General features: G+C 37.4%; 1 protein-coding gene across 1 annotated transcript in view; it reads right to left on the bottom strand.

The window, feature by feature from the left end:
- C2CD6 (C2 calcium dependent domain containing 6) overlaps positions 1 to 20,411 on the bottom strand; it is a 98,035-nt gene that overhangs the window by 42,535 nt on the left and 35,089 nt on the right. Inside the window, 1 exon segment of the mRNA XM_036253332.1 lies at positions 19,289 to 19,582. Within this exon segment, the coding sequence (XP_036109225.1) occupies positions 19,289 to 19,582 (294 nt within the window).

Raw genomic sequence — 20,411 nt, 5'->3', positions numbered from 1 at the left:
TTTAAAATGGGAAAATTGAGGTTTTTGTAAGACAAATGATAGCCTAAGTTCACAGAGCTAGTTAGTAGCAAGGCAGAGGTGAGATCCAGTTTATCTCCTCATTAATACTTTCTGTTACTTGATAGAATATTTCCCCTTTTCAAGGAATAGTTGGAAATAACAGAAGAAGGAGTTTGCTTGCTGTTCTATTAGATTTGCTCCCAAAGTTCTTCTATGGCAGCAATTTTCAACCCTTTTCACCTCATGGCACACATAAACTAATTACTGAAACTCCGTGGCATACCAAAAAACATATTTTTTGCCAATCTATTTCCCCCTCCCCCCCAAAAGTAGGTATAATTTTGATTCATTCACACCGGACTGCTATTGTTGTGCTGTCTGTTGTTATATTTTTATCTGTCGACCTAAGGGAAAATAGGTCCGTGACCCTGACTAAATAGTCAGGTACTGCATATTTTAAAAATTCTTGCAGCAGCCCTGGCGGGCTTGGCTCAGTGGTTAGAGCATCAGCCTGCGGTCCAGAGAGACCTGGGTTCGATTCCCACCAAGAGCGCGTACCTCTACTGCAGTTTGTCCCCGGCCCTAGTTGGTCGTGCCGGTGGCAACCACTTGATGTGTCCCTTTTGCATCGATGTTTCTCTCTCTTCCTCTCCTTCCCTCCCACTCTGTCTGAACAAAAAATGGAAAAATGTACTCAGGTGAGGATAAAAAAAAAAATTCTTGCAGCACACCGGTGTGCTATGGCACACTGGTTGAAAAATCACTGTTCTATGGTTAGAAGAAGCCAAGGTACATTAGAAAAAGTTTTATAGAAATCATAATCAAGTATCCCAATCTCCCAAGATGTCTTATTACTACTGAATGGTATTCCAAATGGCCACTTTTTCTCTGGACTCTTTTTTTTTTTATACTCACCTGAGGACTTTTTTTTCTATTTTTTGTTCAGATAGAGTGGGAGGGAGAGAGAGAAACATCGACGTGAAAGGGACACATCGAGTGGCTGCCACTTGCACTACCCAACAAGGGCCGGGGACAAACTGCAACTGAGGTACATACCCTTAGCGGGAACCGAACCAGGGTCTCTCTGGACCGCAGTGCGACGCTCTAACCGCTGAGCCAAACTGGCCAGGGCATCGAATGGCCGCTTTTTCTTCTAGAATAATAATAATTTAGGCATACTTTCAATTTTTCCTAACATTTAAAGTATTAGTTCCTGAAAGTGACATCCTATGTTCCAAAATAGCTTCCTGCATCCCAATATGTTCTTAGAACTGTTATCATTGTATAGAACGGATGGGTAAATACAAAAACATACATGGCTGAAGCATTAATTTCTAATCATTTTTATTTCAACACATTCAACTATTCAAGATAAGCCAAATTTCTCATCAGGGAACTTTGTTCTAAAAATATGCTTCTCTACAAATTAATAGTTACAAAATTGTCATGGAGATGTAAAGTTGAGCATAGGGAATATAGTTAATAATACTGTAATAACTATGTATGGTGCCAGGTGGGTACTTGAATTATGAGGGGGATCATTTTGTTTTTATATAATTGTCTAACCACTATGCAGCACACCTGAAACTAATATAAAAAAATATTAAATGTCAACTGTAATTGAAAAATAAAAATTTAAAAACTAATAAAATAAAAATATACTTCTCAATCACACTTTCATTTGATACTTTTCCCCATAAGTCCCTAATTGGATAATTCTCTCTACAACCCAAGAATGCTTGCACATTACAAAGAAATGTGTTTGCTTGCTCACCTTCTCTGTCAAGTGTTCTAGTTATCTTCTCATTTTCTCTTCATTTTAATTATATTACTGTGGGCTCCTCTGGATGGATACTCTGTCACTATATAGTTATGACTGTTATAACTGTTAACTCTTAAATAGTAAAACATTTATGTACTAATTTGTGAAAGGTTGCTGCCTAATAATGCTCAAGTGCCCACCTTACATTTACTGCCCTGGCTACTTTGAGTCTCCTAGGACTCTCCAATTTCCTTCAGCTCCCATGTGGCACAGCAGGAAACCTTGAGAACTCTGGTCAAACAGTATTGTCTGATGTGACTGTTCCATGCTCATGCTGTACTAGTTAAATATTTTGATTGTCACCTTTGGATTTATTGATATGTGGAATATGTTTTCATAATGATATCACTGAACAAATCCTTGATTTAGAAAATCCTCTTCACTAATAGTTCTACAGGGTAGATAAAATGTTTGTAAACACAAGATAAACATAACAAATAATTTACTAATATTATAATACATAAAAAATAAACATTATCTAGGATTTTAAGGCCCTTTGTACTTTGCTTTGTTTGATTTCCCACTAATATTATAATTCCATAGATTTTTCATGCAAGTTATCACAAAATATAATAGTGTGATTTACACTTTGAAAGAAAATCTTGAAAATCAATGTTTTAGAGGAGTTTATGTTTTCTATTTCATTGAAAATTATAAGAATATATATTCAAATAATAACTTACCTGCACAATTAGGGACATTTCCATATTCATTCATTGTGCTAAAGGAACTCTGAAATGAAAACAGACCAGAAAAAGTTAATAGAAACAATAATTAAATATCAACATGAATTTTAAACTTAGTATTATTGATGGCTATAAATAATAATAAAATGAGATCCAATGTTACCATTTGGCTTTACCTTACATAAAGAAAAGACTTAATTCATAATTTAACCAGTGCAACTGTAGGTGGTGAGATAACTTGCATGGCTGAAACATGTATTAGTAAGTTGTTGAGGTAGGAAATGACAAGCATAAAAAAAATACCCCACATGATAATTAGTTTTTATTTAAAATTTTTTTTTTCCTTTATTGATATTACACAGAGAGGAAAGGAGAGGGAGAAAGAGATAGAAATATCAATGAGAACGAACACCAATTGGCCACCTCCTATATGCCCCACAGGTCAGTGGTCTAACTGCTGAGCCAAACCAGCCAGGGTAGGGCTGCTTTTTTTTTTTAGTCCTCACTCAAGGATATTTTTACATTTTTTTATCTTCAGATAGAGCGGGAGGAAAAGAAGGAGGAAGAGAGAGAGAGAGAAAAAAAACCCCCATCAACGTGAGAGAAACACAGCGACAGGCTGCCACCCACACAACCCCAACCGGGGCTCGGGACAAACCGCAACTAAAATATGTGCCCTTACTATTTACAATAGCTAAGATCTGGAAACAGCCCAAGTGTCCATCAGTAGTCGAATGGATAAGAAAGCTGTGGTACATATACACAATGTAGTACTACGCAGCTGTAAGAAAGAAAGATCTCTTATCCTTTGAGGATAAGAGGGACCTGGAAAGTATCATCCTAAGTGAAACAAGCCAAACAGAGAAAGACAAGTTTCATATGATCTCACTTATTTGTGGAATATAATGAACATAACAGTCTGAGGAATGGAGTAGTCCCAGAGACATGGAAGTGGGGTACAGACTGACAATCCCCTAAAGAGGGGGGTGGTGGGGGAGAGATAAACCACAGAACTTATATGCATGTATGCATGAACAGTGGACATGGACAACAAACTGGGGAAAGGGCAGGGAGGGAGGGGGAGGGGGGAATCAGTGGGGGGGAAAGGAGAAACATCTGTAACAAAAATTAATTAATAAAAAAATAAATAAATAAAAAATAAAATAAAATATGTGCCCTTAGCAAGAGCCGAACCTGGGACTCTTTGGTCCCTGGGCCGACGCTCTAACTGCTGAACCAAACTAGCCAGGGTAGGACTGATTAATTTTAAAAAGCCAACTAAATTGGTGTTTAAGAAATCCATTAGATGCCCTGGCCAGTTTAGCTCAGCAGTTAGAGCATCGGCCCACAGACCAAAGAGTTGCAGGTTTAGTTCTTGTCAAGGGCACATACCTTGGTTGTGGCTCAATCCCAGGCTCTGGTTGGGGTCTTGTGGAAGGCAACCAGTCACATCAATGTTTCTCTCTCTCTCTCTCTCTCTCTCTCTCTCTCTCTCTCTCTCTCTCTGTCTCTCTCTCTGTCTCTCTTTCTCTCTCCCACTCTATCTGAAGATAAATGGAAAAATATCCTTGGGTGAGGATTTAAAAAAAAAGAAATCCATTAGGTCATTCTGGCTACTGAGGTAATAGAACAGAGACTTCAATGACTGACCAGAAATAACAAGGAATGCAGTCTTTGCAAAAATAGTTTGGATAAGTCACAAAAGAAACAGATGACTACAGCCTTCAAAAATCAATAATATCCCATAATATGAAGAAGGAGGATAATCTAAGTTTTAGAGTTACATTATAATATTTAAAATGCCAAATTTCCATAAAAAAATATAAGCCATAAGAAGAAACAGGCAATATGGCCCATTCACAGAAAAAAAAAAAAAGATAGAAACAAACCCTGAGGAAATCCAGGCATTGGATTTATCAGACAAAGATTTTAAAACAACTTTCTTAAATATGCTCAAAGAGCTAAAAAGAATCATGGACAAAGAACTAAACCATAACAGCAAAAACCAACATATGAACAAATTTTAAATAAAAAGATAAATATTATATTATGAAAAGGAAACCAAATAGAGATTCTGGATCAGGAAGTACCATAACTGAAATAAAAAAAATTACTTAAAGAGTTTGAGAGTACATGGAAGTAGAGAGAAGGCAGAATCTGTGAATTAAAGATGGGGGATCAGAATTATCCCGTTTGAGGAGCAGGAAAAAAGATTCAAGAAAAAATGAACAGAGCCAAAAGGACCTTGAAAACAACCATCAAGAGTACCAATATACATATTATGGGAGTCACAGAAGAAGAAAGAGAAAGAATATTTAAAGAAATAATGGCCAAACACTTTCCAAATTTAATGACAGGCATGAAACTACACATCCAAAAACTTGAAAAATTCCAAGGATAAATTCAAAGAGCTATACACCAAGACATACTATAATCAAACTGCCAAAAGAAAAAGAGAGAACTTGAAGGCAGCAAGAAGAAGTGACTCATCACATACAAAAGTTCTTTAATAACATTAACAGCCATTTTCCATCAGAAACCAGGTAAGTCAGCAGACAGTGGAAATACATATTTAAACTACTGAAAGAAAAAAATACTGTCAACCAAGAATTCTATAACAAGCAAAAGTATTCTCAAAAATTAAAAAGAATTAAGACATTCCTGGCTCAATAAAAGCTGGGGAGATTGTCACTAGTATTTCTACTTTACAAGAAATGCTAAGGGAGTCTTTCAGGCTAAAGGAAAGGACACTTGACAGTAACTCAAACCCATTTAAACAAAGAACTCTGGAAAAGGTAACTATGTAGACAAATATATAAACCAATGTTATAATATTTTTGGTCTGTAACTCTATTCTATTTTCTGCATGCTTTAAAAACATTTTAATTTACTTTTCATTGAAACACAGTTGACATATAACATTGTATTACTTTTAGGTGTACAACACAATGTATTGATATATGTATGTATTACAGAATGATCACCATAATCAGTTTAGTTAACATCCATCATCACACAGTTGCAATTTTTTCTTGTGATGAGAACTTTCAAGATTTACAGTTAAACTTCAGTTTTTTAATATCTGCTGTTTTGAACAATTTGCTTAACCCAACAACTCTTTCATGCTGATACCTGTATGATCAGTCACATGTCTCTCAGGCAACAAACAAAGAGGAAAATGTGTGAGTATGAGTCAGTTTACTGCTGTTAATACCTCAGGAAATTATGCTATGAATATTTTCTTTCTTTCTTTTTTTTTTGCTTTTGTTGCTACTTATTATTATTAAATTTTCAACAGATCATTGTCTCCCAGAGGCAGAGTCAAGAGCTTTCTTGCAAAACACATCCCAGGTGTTCTAGGAATTATTCATCTTGCATAACCCAATACCTCCTGTTTTTCTCTTCCCCAAACTCTGGCAACCACTGAAATTCCACTCTCTGGTTCTATGAGTCTGACTATTTTAGATTTATCATTTAAGTTGAGTTGCTGAATCATGTGGTAGTTCTATTTTTAACTTTTTGAGGAACTTCCCATACTGTTTTCCAATGTAGCTGTACCAGTTTACATCCCCACCAACAATTTACAAAGGTTCCCTTTGCTCCAGTTCCTTGCCAATAGTTTTGTTAACTGTTTTATTTATTTTTTCATAAATGCCATCTTAATAGGTGTGAGATGATATCTCATTGTGGTGTTAATACATAGTTCCCAGATGCTCAGTGATGTTAAACACCTTTTGTTGGTCATTTGTATGTCTTCTTTGGAGAAATGTATATTTAGTACCATTGCCCATTTCTTAATCAAGTTATTTATTATTATTATTATTATTTTGCTATTGAGTTGCAGAAGTTTCTTATAAAATTTGGATAGTAGCCATTTAGCATATATATATTTGTAAATATTTTCTCACATTCCATAGGTTGTTTTTTCATTTTGTTGCTTGTTAGCTACAGTAGTCAAAACAGTATGGTACTGGCATAAAAACAGACATAAAGAAATGGAACAGAATAGAGAGCTCAGAAATAAACCCACACATATATGCTCAACTGCTCTTTGAAAAGGGTGCCAAGAATATACAATAGGGAAAGGATAATCTCTTTAATAAATGGTGTTTGGAAACCTAAATATCCACATGCAAAAGAATGAAATTTGAAATGTGCCTCACACCATACACAAAATTCAACTAAAAATGGATTAAAGGCTAAAATGTAAGACTGAAACTATAAAACTCCGTGGGAAAAACATAGGAAAAAGCTTCCTGACATTGGTTTTTGCAGTGTTTCCTTGACTATGACACCAAAAGCACAGGCAACAAAAGTAAAATAGACAAAGTGGGGGTTTTTTTTGTTTTGTTTTTTTGGTACGTGCCCCTAGCGGGAACAGAACCCGAGACTCTCTGGTCCGCAGGCCGATGCTCCAACTGCTGAGCCAAACTGGCCAGGGCAACAAGTGGGTTTATGTCAAAGTCAAACACCCATATCTTTTCACTGTTCTAACTGTTGGAGGCATTCTTCATTGTATGTCCACCCTAGCAAGTCATTAATTAGGGGTAAGGGGGAGATGTGGGTCAAAGGGAAGATGCAGTTATAAGATGAATAAGTTCTGGGAGTAATGTACAGAATGGTAATTATAGTTAGTGATACCATACTTTATATTTGAAATTTGCTAAGATTGTGGACTTTAAATGTTCTCACCACCAAAAAAAGATAACTTTGTGAGGTGATGGATATGTTCATTAACTTGACTCTGATAATCATTTCACAAAGTATTCATATATCAAATGATCACATTGTACACTTTAAATATGTGTGTGTGTGTGTGTGTGTGTGTGTATAATTTTTTCAATTATATCAGTAACATTGGGAAAAAATATTGTATTTAATGGTGTAGTGATGCAAAATGTTCTAGATGTTGAAATAAGTGATGGTTACACTGAAATATACATTTTCAAAACTCAATGAACTGTCCACACAAAATTGGGTATAGGCATACCTTGTTTTATTGCACTTTGCTTTATTTTTCTTTGACAATACTGTGGGGTTTTGTTGTTGTTGTTGTTTTACAAATTGAAGGTTTGTGGAAACTCTGCATCAATCAGGTCTATCAGCCCCATTTTTCCAACAGGCTCAGTGATGGCTAGCCTTTCTTAAAACCATTTTAATGATAAAAATTAAACGTTTTTAGCATTAAAATATTTTTAATTAGGGTAGGTACATTGTTTTTTTAGACATGCTATTTGCACATGTAATAGACTATAGTATAGTCTAAACAGAACTTTTATATACACTGGGAAACCAAAAACTTTGTATGACTCAATTTATTATATTTGTTTTACTGCAGTAGTCTGAAACTGAACTTGCAATATCTCCAAGGTATGCCTAAGTATGGGTTAACTTGTGTCTCTCAAAAAAGACATGTTGAAGACCAAATTCCCAATCCTTAGAATGTGCCCTTACTTGAAAATATGGTTACTGCAGATATAATGAGATGAGGTCATACAGGAGAAGGCTGGGACCTTAATTCATTGTTACTGATATCTTTATTAGAAAAGAGACACACACAGGGAGAAGATGACCACATGACAACAGTGTCAATGAATGGTGAGATGCAGCTATAAACCAAGGAACGCCAAAGATTGATGGTGAACACAAGAAGCTAGAAGAGGCAAGGAAGGATTCCCCTTTTAGGTTTCAGAGATAATAAATTTCTGTTGTTTTAAGGTATGACAGCCCTATAAATTAATACAGCAACTTATACCTCAATCGAGTTAATAGAAAACAAAAGAAAAAGGAACAAAAAACACAATATTCTACATTGATAAAATTAAGTGTGATAGTATCAACACGTTATGTTGTTGAGGAAACAGAGTTACAGAGACTCTTATACATTGTTGGTAAGATGTAAATTGGTACAGCCAGTTTGGTAAATGGTGTGGCTTTATGTTTAAATTTTAATTTGGGCATTTATCTATTTAGGAACCAGCAATTCCACCTCTATGTATATACCCCAGAGAGTCTCATGCCACAAAAATGTTCATAGCAGCATTTTTTAAATAATTGCCCCAATCTGGGAACAACCCAAATTTCATAAAAAATGGGTGGGACTAATAAATTACATTCACACAACATTTAAGCTATATTCCATTCAATTAAATATTTTATAGCAATAAAAATGAGTTAACTATGTCCATATAAAATATGATTGAATCTCACAAATATGCTGAAAACAATAAGCAATACAATAAGTACATTGATAACTATGTTGTTTGGGAATGCAAAAATTAGCAAAACTATAAAGTAAGGAAATGTTATCACAACAGTCAGGACAGTGACCATGTCTGAAGGATGTGTGAGGGGACTGTGATCAGTAAAGGGCATGTGGTTGAGGGAGAGTTTTTGATGTACTTGATGTTTTATTTCTTGACCTGGGTAGTGATTACAATAGTGGTTGCTTTATAATTATTCATTAACATGCTCACATGTTTTATGCACTATTCTGTATGTATATTATATCTTACAGAAAAATATATTTAAAAATGAGTGATAAACATGTATAATGGGTTCTTAGAAAAGATTAATAAATATTAAGACACGGACAAAACTAATTTTAGAAGAAGCAGAAAGCTAAAAATGTTTTGTTTTTTTTTTCTATTCAGGAAGAAAATTGGATTCATCTGCATATAGGGAAATGTTTTTAATCATTGAAAAAAAATTTTACTAACATTTCATTAAAACCCAGAAGTCATTAATTGATGCTGGGTATATATTGTGAAGACTTCTAGGTAAAAATGGGGAAATAAAGCAGGATGGCAAAATTATTACACTAATATATAATAAAACAAACAAAAATGTGTTAATAAAAGGTCAAAAATTCACAAGCAGCAGCTTAATAGGAAATGGGATGCAAGTTTTTGTCTTTGACTTCAAAACATGGCAGCTGAGCACAGACAATCAATGCTAGCATGGTTTTCAAAATCACCTGGTTCCTAACCCTACCTCCAGCCCTAGAAGCAATTCAGAGGAAAGAAAATAAGTCAACAAAAGCCTTAGAATTTTTATTAGTATCTTATAATTTAGAAAGAAGTAAACTGGGGGAGTAAGAAGGAAGAGTTAGAGGAGTCAGACTTCTAACATTTCCCCACTGAACTTCAGCAGAGACAGAAGAGCTTCCAGATGGCTACAACTTCACCTTTTCCTCAATCATCTCCTAATGTCACCTAGATCTTTAACCCAGAAGAGTCAGATCCAAAAGAAGGGCATTTTAATAAAATTTAAAGAGACTCCTTTTCTCCTCCACATTGGTTCAGGTGGGCTACTGTATTTGGACTGGGCAAGCACTGTACTCAACCAAGTGGTCATTATTTTTATGGTTTAGCACAATATCAATCAAATAAGAGAATGTAAGTGGCTGAACCAGATTGTCTGAATCCCCTAGGCCCCTTTAGACTTGGCTGCCACATCACGGTGTACAAAGCAGACCAACTTGGGGTTGCCATTAGTGGAAAAAAGGAAGTATTATGCCCAGGAATGGTAAAGATGGGATCTCAATTTTTCAAAATAGATACATACATAACCCTGCATTCCCTTTGTCCTGATCATTTCCCAGGGAGCTGCTGAGAGGAAGTTGTCTTTTTCTGGGAAGAGCTACAATCAGTGACTGAATGGCCTTACTCGAAGGAATATGGATCTGGAGGAGGTGAGAACAGTACAGTCAGAAATGTGTTTGAGTCTTTTTTTTTTAGTAGAGTGTTCCAATGGTTAACCACACGAGATGTGTGTGAATGGTGGCCATCATGAAAGGCCCATCAAATACCTTGGCTAGCAGCTTATTTTTTAGCTGTGTTTGCACACCATTTTTAGGCTGCAAATGATCCAGAAAGCCAAAGATACGATCAATGATATCTTCAAGGACTACAGTAGAGTAGCTGGAGTCATCTGACTGCACTAAAAGTAACAGCATAACTGAAATAGTGTCAATCAGTTACCTCCAAAAGGGGCCAGAGTCCAGTGTTAGGAGAAGGTGGTATATCTGCAATGTAAGCTCTCTCATCTCAAGACAAATAGGTCAACTTTTGGCAGGAATGAATTCTGGCATATAGTGGTAGCCTCTGCATCAGAAACTTCACCAAAATTGACTTCTTTACTTTGTGCCCAGCTACGATGGCAGATGTGGTGTCATGTCCAGTATAAGATAAATCCAGGCAGCAATCTGGGAGTAAAGGCTCAATCAGCAGCTTAATTCCAGTTATTCTCATTGAGAACATGCCCTTACTGTGTACATCTGCATAAGTAATCCAGGTGGTTCCTTTAGTAGCAGCAATTCGGTTCTACAATTTACAGCCCCAAAGAGGGGATCTTTAATCTGCCAGTCTGTAGTTTTCCAAGTGGCAAACCAAGTAGCTAGGCCATTGGCCATAGCCCAAAAGTAAAAATATAACAAGGTTCTTCAAGCAGAATACTGGCCAGAGTTCTTCCCAAATGAGTGGAATAACCACATCCATGTTTAGTTCTGCATAGCTGGCCCTTAGGCTGAAAAGCCACAGTAGCTCACTTGATGCCACCAGGTTTCAGCTTAGCTGGACCATCAGTGAACCTTACCCAACATGTAAGGGCACTTCAGTGAATCCAGGGCCTCACTGAGCCAGTGGCTTTGCTTCAGGTGGCAGAATGGAGGGTAAGGTTTCACCAAAATCAGTAGCTGCCCCTTTTTCATGCAAAACCAAAATGATACTAAGATCAGGTCATGTGCACCCCTGAAGACACTACAATCATTTGGCCAGCAAAGCCTGCTGGTTTAGGCCTCACTCAAAGCATGTTGATGTGCAACTTAGCTGATATAAGGGACTAGGTAGAATGCCCAAGTGAGGTGCACCCAGTCTCCAACACCCAGAGTTAAAAAATATGCTGAGCCTCCTTTTATGTGGTGGGTGGCCAAAGAGATAGCACTTTTACTTTGACTGCCAAAGATTGAGTGTTGTGAATCCATCCACACAGTCCCAAGAAAATTTCTTTGGCAAGCAGGCCCTTGTCAGGGCTTATCAGCCATCCCTTTTGGTAGGGGTGTGATGACACCAAAATCAAGGCCACTGAGACTGAGGCTATTGACTTGTTAATCAACAGGACATCACCTATATCTTTAGACATCAGAGGGTGAAGGCACTCACTTAAACCCTGATCCTGTGGCAAACAGCTACATGTGACAGTGCCCCGAATGGGAGAATTTCCTTAGATACTTTATGAGCATTTACAGTATAAACATGCAACACACCAGTTCCACTGTTACAGCAGTAAGAGCTATAACAACAGAATATTGACTCCACTGAACGGGCCCTACCTCTGAGGTCACTTTCCCTACTGCATGTTCTGCCCAAACCCTACCAGTTCATTTCAGGCATATTTTCTTCCTACTGTAACACAGGCTAACCTACATGTTAAGGGCTACAACAGCTATAATAGCCATGAGCAGGTTATTTCCGATGGGAGCACAGGAAGAGCAAAGGTATGAGGGAGGCTAGCCTGTGGGGGCAGCTGGGGTAATAGGAAAGCTTTTGTCTCTATTTGCCCCCATATCTCAGGGTTGGAACCCCTTCCTCCCTTGGGCACCTCCCTGCTCCTTGGGCTCAGGAACTCCTTTCTTCTTGGCACAATCTACTCTGTCTCCACCATGGTGCCTGCATCCAACAGAGATGCATAAGTTGGTGCCCTTTATCCCCCAGAAGTTTCCCCAGCATAGTGGGCCTTTTCCTGAAAATGGAGGAGGACATCCCTTTCCTTCTCACTCCTCTTCCCGGTCTCCAAAGGGGAGTGAGCAACAACCAAAACACAATACACAATTTGGGTTGTTTGTTTTAATCTTGTCTCTCATCATTCAGCCTTTAGTTGTTAACAGGTAGGACAAGGGGAGGACCCTTATTATTCGCCCCCTCCCCACCATCACCACCATTGGGTGAGAGCATTTGCTACTGAAAGCCAAAAAACTCACATTCTCTAACCCAACTTGTGGGGGCCCTTTTTCCCTTCCCCATCCAGAAAGTCATGTCTCTTAACAGCATCCCATTCTCAGTGTCAAAACTATCAGGAACTGTATAGGTTCTAGGATTTTACCCTACTTATAAGCTGTGGAGTTATCCAGCCACAGTTTCATGGCCGCTAACAGAATACTCCTGAGTTAGATGCAAAATAAATATATATATATATATATATATATATATATATATATATATATATATATATATATATTTTACAGCAGAAGCCCCACTGAGTCACTGATTTTTTTCAGGGGGCAGAGAGAGGAATATGGTTTCCTTAAAGGGGTAACTGCCACATTGTAAAGCTGAGATACTGCTGGGCCCAGGCTGTGTTCTTAAATATACCATTTCCATTTGAAAAGCTTATTGGGCCCTTTCCATCCTTGTTAGTTGCTGAGCCCAACTGGACCCATCCCAAAATGGGAACAACAAGCCGAAGGGTCACAAGGCATCTATAGGTAAGGTGTTCACTGAGCTCAGTAGCTCTTGGTACTAGGTACACAATGAAATAACTGTTTTCCAAAAGGAGGATACCTGACAGCTGTGTCAGAGGAAAACAAGTCCAAAACCCCAACAAGGGTCTTCAGGCACAGTTTCCAATCAGCACAGAGATCTGTAGCTCAAAAGAATTATTAGGATTATTGGACCCCAAAGATAGTGTATCACAGCTTGCTGGACAGCTTCTAACTCAGCTTGTTGGCTTGGGCTCCACTAAATGGATGCTGACTTGTAGGTTAGCCAATATAAAGGACCAAATAGAATACCCAAGTGAGGCACATACTGTCTTGCATACTTAAAGTCCAACAAGGTACTGGGCATCCTTTTATGGAGTTGTGGAAGGAGGTGGGGCAAAGAGACAACAGTTTTTCTTTGATTGCCAGGATTGAACATTATGAATCTTCTCAGATGGTCCCAATAAACTTTACCTGGTAAGTAGGCCCATGAATTTCATCAGGGTTTATTAGCCACTTCTGCTGGTGGAAATGTGATAATACCACATTCAAGGCTGTTGAGACTAAGGCATTTGACTTGCTAACCAATAAGATATGATTTTTTAAAAAATCTTCACCTGAGGATATTTTTCTATTTATCTTCAGATAGAGTGGGAGGGAGAGAGGAAGTGTGTGTGGGGGGGGGGGGGGAGAGAAAGCATCGATATGAGAGTAACACATCAACTGGCTGCCTCTTGCATGACCTTGACCAGGGCCAGGGACGCACCACAACCAAGGTACGTGCCCTTGACCGGAATCCAACCTGTGATCTCTGGTCCGGGGGCCAATGCTCTACCACTGAGCCAAACCGGCCAGGGCAAGCTATGATCTATGTAGTGGAAGCATGCTAAGTGCTGACCCACCTATTGGTGACAAATGGCAGTTGAATACTTAAGTATACCTAGAGGAATACTGAAAACATGAAAATTGATCTTGATCCTCAGGTGTCAGTGGTATAGCACAGGTGCAGTTGGCATGTCCAAGAGAGAACACCAAGTGTCATTAGTCTGTATAATGGATTCACTTATAGTTACAATATTTGGAACAGCTAGGATATGGAAGCAACAACTGGATTCTGTTGGTGATAATCCACTGTAAGTCTCCAACTCCGTTAGCAAGTTTCATTGAGTTGCTGTACTGAGATAAAGTATCTCTTACTTTCCCTGTTGCCTTTAAATCCTTAATGAAGGCTGTGATTGCCCTTTGTTCTCCTAGATCACGGTGTTTCTGTTAGACCACCTGGGAGGGCACAGGGAGACAAGTTGGGTAGTGACTTACATTTCCCACCAGTATATCTCTACATGTGGCTCTTCCAATTCTCTGGTACTTATGGAATGGAGATGAACAAGTATGTAACAATAATTTTAACTACACATTCAGATACAGAAACAGTATATTCAATTGACCTACAGAGCCCCATCCAGAAAGTTACACTAGTTCCCTTCCCCATTGTGAACCTTGTCAAACCCCATTAGCTAAATCTAAGTGACTTTTCTTTCCACAGGTCCAAGTAAGATAGAGCCTTGGTCACCCATATCCAACACAGCCATAAAAGATTGGGTCGCTACCCTCTCTGAAATTCCCTAGCAAACTTGAAAGGCTGTATAGAGCCTTATATTTACTGTAGGGACAAGGAGACCTTGGCTCCATCTCCAATCATGTTGCTCCTTAAGCAGATGAGCTTAGGAAAAGGGGGAATGGAGGTGTCATGGGGTGCAGAAGGAGAAAGTAAATCCATGTCACTTAACAGGGCCTCACATTTACTTTTAGTTTTGAGTAGTGTAGCAGCAATTCATGACTCATCCAACAAACTTCTATTGTTGTTGGTCTTCCTAACACTCTATGTCAGCCAGCAAGGTCTTCATAGCTGACACCATCTATTTCATCTTTGGGAATGCCTTGACTCAGCAGCCATATCTACACTGCTTTCTGAATAGGGCCATGAAGTTTGTGTGTTCTCAGAGGACTTAAAATTGGTTTGCACAGCAGTAAGCGACTTTGTAGAGTCTGCTTCAATGCAGGGCATCTGCTGTCCCATTACCATGATGACATCTCATAAATTCTTGCCTGGTTTCAACATAAGGGCTAGAGGAGTTACCCAGAGTAAGCCAACTTCAAGAATTTATCTGTATTACTTTGGTTCAGTTTCTCATTTCCTAGGGGATGATCTTCATCAGCATTGTGTTCCCAATTCAGGGCAGTAAGAGCCTGAATACTAATTAATGCCTATACATGGTTTCCCATAAGAGTTCATCAGTTCCAGAGAAATATTCCCAGATGGATCCGACTACCTTATGGCAGCCAAAACCCACTACAAGGTCATAGGGTGTGACTGTAAGAACTGTTGTTAAGACCTCAAAAAAGATTTAAGGTAGTGTCATAGACCACCTCAGCTAGGCAAAAGCTATTCTACATATCCTAGGGTGATCTCTTAGATCCTCTCGCTTGACAGGAGAGCTTCTAAGATTTTAAAGAATATTGTGCTACAGAACCTTGATTATCAGCCAAAGGTAAATAGGGGCTTGTCTTGAAGACATTTAGAGGTGTAATATTTGGGATCATAATTTGACACATAGGAAGCTCACAAAATCTTTAATATAATCATAGCATCTTAGACTAAAAGGAATCAAGAAATTTTTAAATCAAAAGAGGGTTTGAACTCTCAACTTTCTATAGATAAGATATGAGCCTCAAATCCAGTGCATTACAAATGTAAGCTCATTCTTGTGTGTGTGTGTGTGGGGGGGTATTCAGAAGGTAAGCCAAGCCCCAAGCACAGAGCCAGGAGCTTCAGGGTTTCTATGGCCTACTGACTGCTTACCATATGCTTCACTTTCCCCTTCCTCTACCTTCAGAAGATTTCAGTTTTCCTTATCCTGACTCACTGTTGTATGTAGGGGACAGATAATTGGCATCTTTAATGCACAGGTCTTAAAATTGAGAGAAGCCATACTCAAGAAGCCTCATTAACCTGGATCTGATTTAGATGTTGAAATTCTGTACCTCAAGCCTAAGTCTCATGCAGTAAGAGTATGAGAATAAGGATCTTGGAAATGGAATAAGTATATTTTATATATGGGAGGTACATAAGTTACTTGGAGCTACAGATAGTTATTCTGTGGTGGTGAATCCAAATATGACCCCCAATGAACAAAACTTTTGAGGATTCATATCCTTATGTAGCCCCTTCTCCTACTGAACCAGGGCTGAGCATGGGACTTGCTTTAATGAACAAAATACAGCAAAAGTCACTCTGTGCTGGTCTGAAGCCTAAGTCTTAATAGTGTCTTAGAAGCCCCATTAAAAATTCATTTTGTTCTTCTAGAAAGATCACATGGAGAGAATACATGAATAGGCCAAATAGGGAGAAGGATAATACCTAAGATTAAGATTACAAGGAGAAAGGAAGAGAAAGAGAGAGAAAGAGATCAAAGCAGATGTCCATATGTCCCAAATGAGCGCAGACTTAGTGTTATCTTCCTTAAGGTATAAGACATATAAGTGAACCATTATGAGTGTTCCAACCCAACCCAACTCCTAGATAACTAAAAGACAAGCCAACATCAAGTAGAGTAAAACAATTTCCCAGCTAAGGGAAGTCAACCCACAGACTCCTGAGAGATAATAAAATGCTTATTTTAAGTCACTAAGTTTTGGAGTGGTTTGTCATGCAGCAATAAATAACTCACTTATCAAATTAAGACTAAATATTTTGGAGGTCAGACTTAATAAATACATTAAAAGGCAAACTACAAACTATGAAAGAATATGTGCCATGAATATATGGTTAATATCCTTATAAGGAAAAGACCTCATCTCCTATGTTCATAGCAGCACTATTTACAATCGCTAAGATCTGGAAACAGCCCAAGTGTCCATCAATAGATGAGTAGATAAAAAGCTGTGGTACGTATATACAATGAAATACTATGTAGCTGTAAGAAAGAAAGATCTCTTATCCTTTGAGACGACATGGAAGGACCTGGAGAGTATTATCCTAAGTGAAACAAGCCAATCAGAGAAAGATAAATATCACATGATCTCACTTATTTGTGGAATATAATGAACAAAACAAACTGATGAACAAAATAGACCCAGAGACATAGAAGTAGGGTACAGATTGAAAAACCTCAGAAGAGGGGGGGATAAACCACAGAATTTATATGCGTAACCAATGGACGTAGACAACAATGCTGGGGATGGGGCGTGGTGGGGGGGAGGATTGGGAAGGGTGGGGGAGGATTGGGAAGAGGGTGTCAATAGGGGAAAAAGGAGGAACATCTGTAACAAAAATAAATTAATAAAAAAGAAAAAAAAAAAAAGATCTCATGATAAAACTTGAAACATCATTACCAAGTACTCAACAGAAAAAAATGGACAAGGAATATGACCTGTCTACTTGTAGGGAAAATAAAAATGGCGAATAGCATGAAAAAGTTTGAGTCATTATTTAAAAGACTATTAATACTTAAATACCATTGGTAAGAATCTAAAGTGGCACAATCTTTCTGGAGAGTAGTCTGTCAACATGCCATTTCTATGAACAGACAAGTTTAAAATCACAGATCCCAATAAATAGTTAAGTAAAAGGATATTAATTTCAAACCAATGTCCAACAATATAGAAAGTGTTTAAAAGAATTACTTAATATCTATATTTGAGAATATTCTGCATTTTTCAAAATAAAAAAAAATTCAGGTAGCATGCTAATATAGTATCAAGTTCAAAAAAGCACAATATAAAGAGTACAATATAAAATTATATATAGTTTGATTCAAGTTTTTAAAAATAAATAAAAGGTATATGTAAATATGCATAGCAAAGACTAAAAGGAAATAAAATTGTTAAATGTGGCAGAATTATAAGTACTTTTATTTTCTCTTTTATACTTCTATTTTATAAATTTCTGGGTTTTTTTTTTGTTGTTGTTGTTTTTTATCCTCACCCAAGGATATTTTTCCATTTTTTGTGCAGATAGAATGGGAGGGAGACAGAGGAAGGGAGAGAGAGAGAAACATCGACGTGAAGGGACACATCGAGTGGCTGCCACCCACACGACCAATCAGGGTCGGGGACAAACTGCAACCAAAGTATGTGCCCTTAGCGGGAACCGAACCCGGGTCTCTCTGTACCGCAGGCCGACGCTTTAACCGCTGAGCCAAACTGGCCAGGGCCTATTTTATAAATTTCTGTAATGACTGACTATATTACTTGAAAATCCAATAAAATCCAGAATGTCATTCTTTTAAAGTTATATTAGTTAGGCTATTGATCTAGGTAATTAAGAATAATTCCCCAACTAGAGATAGTTAATGAAAGTATATTCTTTTGAGTTAGGGAATTTAGAAATGATGTAGTATAATCTGTCACTGAACAGATGAAGAAATAGACCTAGAGATTTAGGTGCCCATAATTTTTGAAGTATTTAGAGGCAGAGCCTTACTTAGAATTCAGATTGTTTACCCACTGACCAATACACATTTTTACAGTTTTATGAGCTACTTATAACAGTAATTCAAATAAGATGTAAAGACCTAAATATAAAAACTGTCCTTTTGAAAAAGGCTTTACCCTAGTGTACCTTTAAATTTACGTTTAGATCATTCTTATTTTATACCATAAAATTATTTATAACAAGGAAAATATATGCTATTTCCTATTATGTGACTGTTTTATTAAAAATTTCCACTGAAAAGCCCTGTCCGATGTGGCTCAGTTGGTTGGAGCGTCATCCGTACACTGACAAATTTCCACTGAGATAACTTCGCAGGCTTTAAAATTTCCTTTGGATTTACGTTCTTCAATTGTTGTTACACTTTCAGCTGAATATTACACCAACCCATGAGACTAGCTTATATTACTGGTTTCTCTAATCACTTTGCTTTTCCTTTAAGGGTTTTTTCCTCCTTGATGAGCATAGATAGGATGGGAATGTTTACTACTTAGACACACTTCCACTTGGAGACATTTGAATTTATTTATAATTTATTTGTATTTAATCTGTTATTTTAAATGAATTAAATTAGTTTTTCCTAGTCTTATACTTCTAATATGAGGGCAGATATCTTAAGTTCAAGATCTTTCTTTGGATTTTGGCTTTGAAAGCTACCTTCTGACTTTGAATCTAGGAAAATTAAGCTTGTGCTCTTCCTTCTACCTAAGTTTAGATTGTTACTTTGCCACCTAATTTCTGTTGGAGATGAGTCTAAGTTCCTCTTCTGTATTCTACTTGGATTTACTATTAGGGATATTTTTCAACGTTACCTCTGATGCAGATGAGTCTATATTTAAAATGCTTGAATGTTTATCTTTTAATTTTACTTCCCGTTGAAGGTGTATATTATTCAGTTTTCCGTCTGTTGTAGCTTCTGGTTGGTGTTCCTCTAGAGGTAGTATTTTGTTCCCTTCTACTAATGTTCGTCTAGGAGTAGTGAACAATGGAGTATCTCTTCGTTTTGTTGATTCATCAGTTTTAGAAGCAATAGCATTTAAATCAGCGCAATCCATCTGGTTCAAAGTTGGTAGAGTCAGGCCTTTCTTATCACCATTATCCATTAACTAGAAAATATATCAATGAAACAAGCTACCAATTAATCATTACTGACTAGAAAATATTTAAAACTAATAAAACTGGACTTAAAATCATTTTTACCTTTATCTTTTATCATGACAAGTTACCATCAATATCTGTAAATTATTAAAGTCCTTATTAAAAGAGTTAAGCAATTCTCTACTTGCCTGAGACCATGGACCATTATCCATAAAAAAGATCATACTATTTTGTAAATGAGTGGTTCTCATCTATTCCATAATAAATCAGAAACATCTCAAAAAAGATTGAGGGGGTCTAACATTTTACTTTTATACTATCACCAATATATCATAAAATAAAGAATATTTCTGCCCTGGCCAGTTTGGCTCAGCAGTTAGAGTATCGGCCCGTGGGCCAATGGGTCGAGGGTTTGATTCCAGTCAAGGGCATGTACCTCGGTTGTGGTTCATCCCCAGCCCTGATCAGGGCCCTGCGGGAGGCAGACAGTCGATGTGTCTCTCTCACATTGATGTTTCTCTCTCTCTCTCCCTCTCCCTCCTTCCCACTCTTTCTGAAGATAGATGGAAAAATATCATCGGTTGAGGATTAAAAAAAAAATAGAATATTTTAATAGCAAATAGCACATGTCAAAAAATCACAGCTATACCACAAAAAAATTTTTAATAGCAAAATAGTACAAAGAATGGTATTTTATAATAAAGGACACACTGTTAAGCTAAATAAATTTAGCTGTATGAAAAATTCTCTATATTGTCTTTTTTCTCTCTCTCTCTGGACTGAGGAAAACAGTATATACTAACTTTTCAACTGGTATTTGGGAGCCAATGACCCAAG

This window comes from Molossus molossus, unplaced genomic scaffold (assembly GCF_014108415.1).
Source record: "Molossus molossus isolate mMolMol1 unplaced genomic scaffold, mMolMol1.p scaffold_m16_p_11, whole genome shotgun sequence".
NCBI lineage: Eukaryota > Metazoa > Chordata > Mammalia > Chiroptera > Molossidae > Molossus > Molossus molossus.
Note: the sequence above shows the minus strand (reverse complement) of the source record. Positions and strands in the feature narration are given on the sequence as shown.